At 40.8% G+C, this 3652-nt stretch overlaps 1 protein-coding gene across 1 annotated transcript; it reads right to left on the reverse strand.

Annotated features, from left to right (window-relative positions):
* Positions 1 to 1350: 1350 nt before the first annotated feature.
* LOC149191184 (aspartyl protease AED3-like) lies at positions 1351 to 3032 on the reverse strand. Its single transcript, XM_089413530.1, has one exon. It carries the CDS (start codon positions 2986 to 2988, stop codon positions 1594 to 1596), a length of 1395 nt encoding a protein of 464 aa, XP_089269656.1. The 5' UTR covers positions 2989 to 3032; the 3' UTR covers positions 1351 to 1593.
* Positions 3033 to 3652: the final 620 nt, after the last annotated feature.

The raw sequence follows: 3652 nt of genomic DNA on the forward strand, positions 1-3652 counted from the left end.
AGGCTGTCTTTTTTCTTTGGCTTACATGCACTGCTGTTCATCGGGTTTCTATTGGGGTTTGCGCTGGACTCCCCTTCCTTCTCCGGTTGGATCTTACTTTTGTTTTTTGGTTCTTTGTCGTCTTTCATTTCCTCGTCTTCCTTATCTGAGGGCTGGGATTTGACATCTGTTTTGTCTTGAGTGCCTGCACTGTTTTGCCTTTCTGTATCTCTGTCTTCTGTTGTATTTTCTGTCCTGTCAGACATCATTGGTGTCTTTGCCTTCTTTTTCCTACTGTTCTGGATTGTGCTGTTCAACCCCTCGATTCTAACCCCTTCTGTCATATTCGGTTGTTGTTTCTGCAGGAGAATTTGCTTAAACGAAGGGGTCCCACTGGACCCCTCTGCTCCCATCCAGTCCGACAATCGTTGGCCCTTTCGATACAGAGCTGCTAGTTTGAGTTTGTAGTGCGCCAGTTCTGTCACAGCCTTCGTCATGCAGAAACCCTAGCTGCGCAGTTCGCCGGCCATCGCTGCTCTGTCCATTTATCGCAATTGATGCATTAAGACTCTATTTATTTCTATATATTATTATATAAATATAATAATATTAATATAAACTTTCAGAGTTCTAAAAATGATTCAGATCTTTCCCATGTGACAGGAAACAATTCAACGTGAACTGATTATGTTGTGAAAAACGCACCTCTGCCTCCAGCTCCAAACTCCTTGGATGACCATAAAGGAAGCGTTTCTGCTTATGCAAATAAGTTAATCCGAGAGATCCATCCCTGGTAACGTTTTATATTATGTAAATCTCAATTATCTACAAATTCATAATTTATAAAATCGCACTATTGTTATATTATGTAATGTCAATTATGTGCAAATTCATCATTTATGAAATAACACTATTCATTACCTCGTTATGATAATTTAATTATCGAGTACTATAAAATATTTTCTCTATTACATTCAGAAATTAAATGCTTCAGCAGGGATGCTTGTATCTATATTTTAAAGCCTTATTCTAGATTTAGTTCTCACAGATATTTTCGTATAAGAGTAGATCATGATCACTATCTAGCGTAGGCGATGTAAATTTGAATTTATGAATGTTTGGGTATTATGGCCATATTTCTCTAAATTGAGTAGAAATTATATATCGGATATAAAGAAATAAAATCATGGGTGTGTGACATTGCATTTTAATATATTATAAACAAAATGTTTACGTTGTGCTTTTAGTTTTACCTTTTTCTATAGAGATTATCGTTTCATGGGTATTAAAATATCATATTTACCGGAATTTGTATTTATTAAATTCCACAAAACGCTAAAATATGTTTTATGGAAACCAAAACAGTTTGCTGATAATATGATTCTTATTAACACGAATAATAAAACAAGAGTGAGGAAATAGCAAAAAGACCTGACTAAATAATACAGATGACTATTAAGAGCACTGTCGCAGCTATGCACCAGTTGGGCTTTCATACGACAGATCATTATTTAAAAGACGGTTAATGGCATGGAAGATAGAAGTGGGAGTTGCAGATGAAACATAGAAAATGGACGAGGGAGGTATCAGAGAAGAAGGGCAAAGGAAACGTTATCAAGCACTTGTACAACTTTCCTGAGCAAATCCAACTCGAGAATTGGGCACATCAAAAACGACACGGAAATTCTGTTGTTGAACATTTCCTACGATAGAAAAAGGAATGGAAAGAGACTTAGAAGTCGAGAAAGCCAAGCAAGATAACCCCGATCCTGGGCTGAATAGGATATTTTCCTTTGGCAAATCCAGGTCCACGCTACCATCGAAATGTAACGTTATGGTGGGAACGTCGACGGAAGAAGAAGACAAGTCGTAACAAGTATCGAAACCTCCAGATGATGTCGGCTGCGTATTAGGAATATGGCTGCGAAAAGCGTCTCTGAGAGCTGTGTAAGCAGAATCAACCAGATGGGTGATCGTTGTTCCCGAGTCGATGATCGTTCCTCCCCCGCCGCCAGTACTCGTTGCGGGGACAGGGACAGTCGTGTCACCAACGCTGATTCCGTTCAAGTTGACGAAATAAAACGTCGGGTTTGAAGGATCTTTTATCAGTGTGGTGAATTTCAAACTTGGGGAGGAAAGAGCAGCTTCCTTCCCAAGCACAAGGGATCCCGAAGATGCTGACGATGCCTGCAAGCTGGGAAGACAGTAAGAAAACGTTCCGCCGAATAATTCTGCGGTGGGCTGATTCAGCAACGAAAGTGGTCCACCTCCCAATCCCATCAGCCCCGGTTGATTTTGACTTAATCCGCTTACGGACTCCGCACAAGCGAATGAGAAATTAGGAAGAGATTGAGCGCCAAGAGTGATCGCGTCGGAAGAAAGTGGACCCTCCACAACAGAGCGATCTCCATACGGCAGGTGCACATCACATTCGTTATTTTCCCCGCAAGTCGCGTTAGGAGCTTCCTGGCATGCCTGTGAATTACAGTCTATGGAATTATAGGACGAAGACAATGTGGAGTCGAAAGGTGAAGCGGCAGTCGAGTCGCAGCCTTGGCACTGTGCGCACGGAATCCAAGCAACATCACTACCCGTATCTATAAGTGTATACATGCTTTGCTTGGGCGTGCCAAAACCCACATTTATTATGTACTCTGCGGACCCTGGCATAACAGGGACGTTAGCGTCGTCTTCTTGGTCGATATTGGAGGAACGAGAATTCGACATAGAGCGCTTCAAAAACCGGAGGCGATTGGCGTCGGCTTTAATTCTTTCAGATATCAAGCTTTCCCACGTTCTGTTTGGCGGTCGGAAAGGTGAACACTCTGAATAAAGATGCATAAGGGGAAAGCTCACGCTACGTTTCCAGTTCCCCACTTTTCTATTCAAAGGTTTGACACTACTCCGACAGTTCGCAGCAGAGGCCTCGACCACTCCAGACATTATTACAGCAACCGACATGAGACAGAAGAAAATCGCTACAAACTTGATCATTGTGAAGAAGTTCATAGTATTCTATTAATTAGAGCAACAGGGACGAAAACTCCACGCTACTCAGCAGACTTGTGTGTTTGAAGAGGCGGGGCGATCTTTGTTATATAGTGCACACTCGATGCATGTCTTGCCTTGTTACATACGTCGGGACTGGTATGGTTCTATAGAACGCTAATTGCGGAGATATTTATACGGTCTCCTCGGCCTTGACTAATTTGCCAATAGTTTCTCTAACATGCAAATTACAATTAAAATATATGTGGAATCCAATCATATTCCATATATGTTTGAAGAGGCGGGGCCATCTATGTTTTGCCTTGTTACATACGTCGGGACTCGTATGTTTACTGACATGACTATCGAACGCTAATTTCGGCTATATTTATACGGTCTCTTCGGCCTTGACTAATCTGCGGATAATTTCTCTAACATAAAATATTATAATGAAATTACAATTAAAATATATGTGAAATCCAATCATATCCACCTCTTACTTCATCTTCTAGTAGCCAACCATGTCGACAGTTCTTTCAAAGTCGACGTGTGACTTGTGACAGACGTGGGATTTCCGATTTCACCTAACACGAACCGTATTTTCAAACGCGGTTTTTGTCGAAATTTTAAATAATATCTTAAACATACTTTATAGTGAAATTATAATTTAAATTTGCCGTTTTTT

Source organism: Pinus tabuliformis, chromosome 3_1 (genome assembly GCF_031772625.1).
Source record: "Pinus tabuliformis cultivar Carrire ecotype Pingquan chromosome 3_1, CPIR1, whole genome shotgun sequence".
Classification (NCBI taxonomy): domain Eukaryota; kingdom Viridiplantae; phylum Streptophyta; class Pinopsida; order Pinales; family Pinaceae; genus Pinus; species Pinus tabuliformis.

Bases quoted from the DNA above. Each gene is read 5' to 3' on its own strand.
- LOC149191184 (XM_089413530.1), bottom strand. From the start codon at position 2,988: ATGAACTTCTTCACAATGATCAAGTTTGTAGCGATTTTCTTCTGTCTC.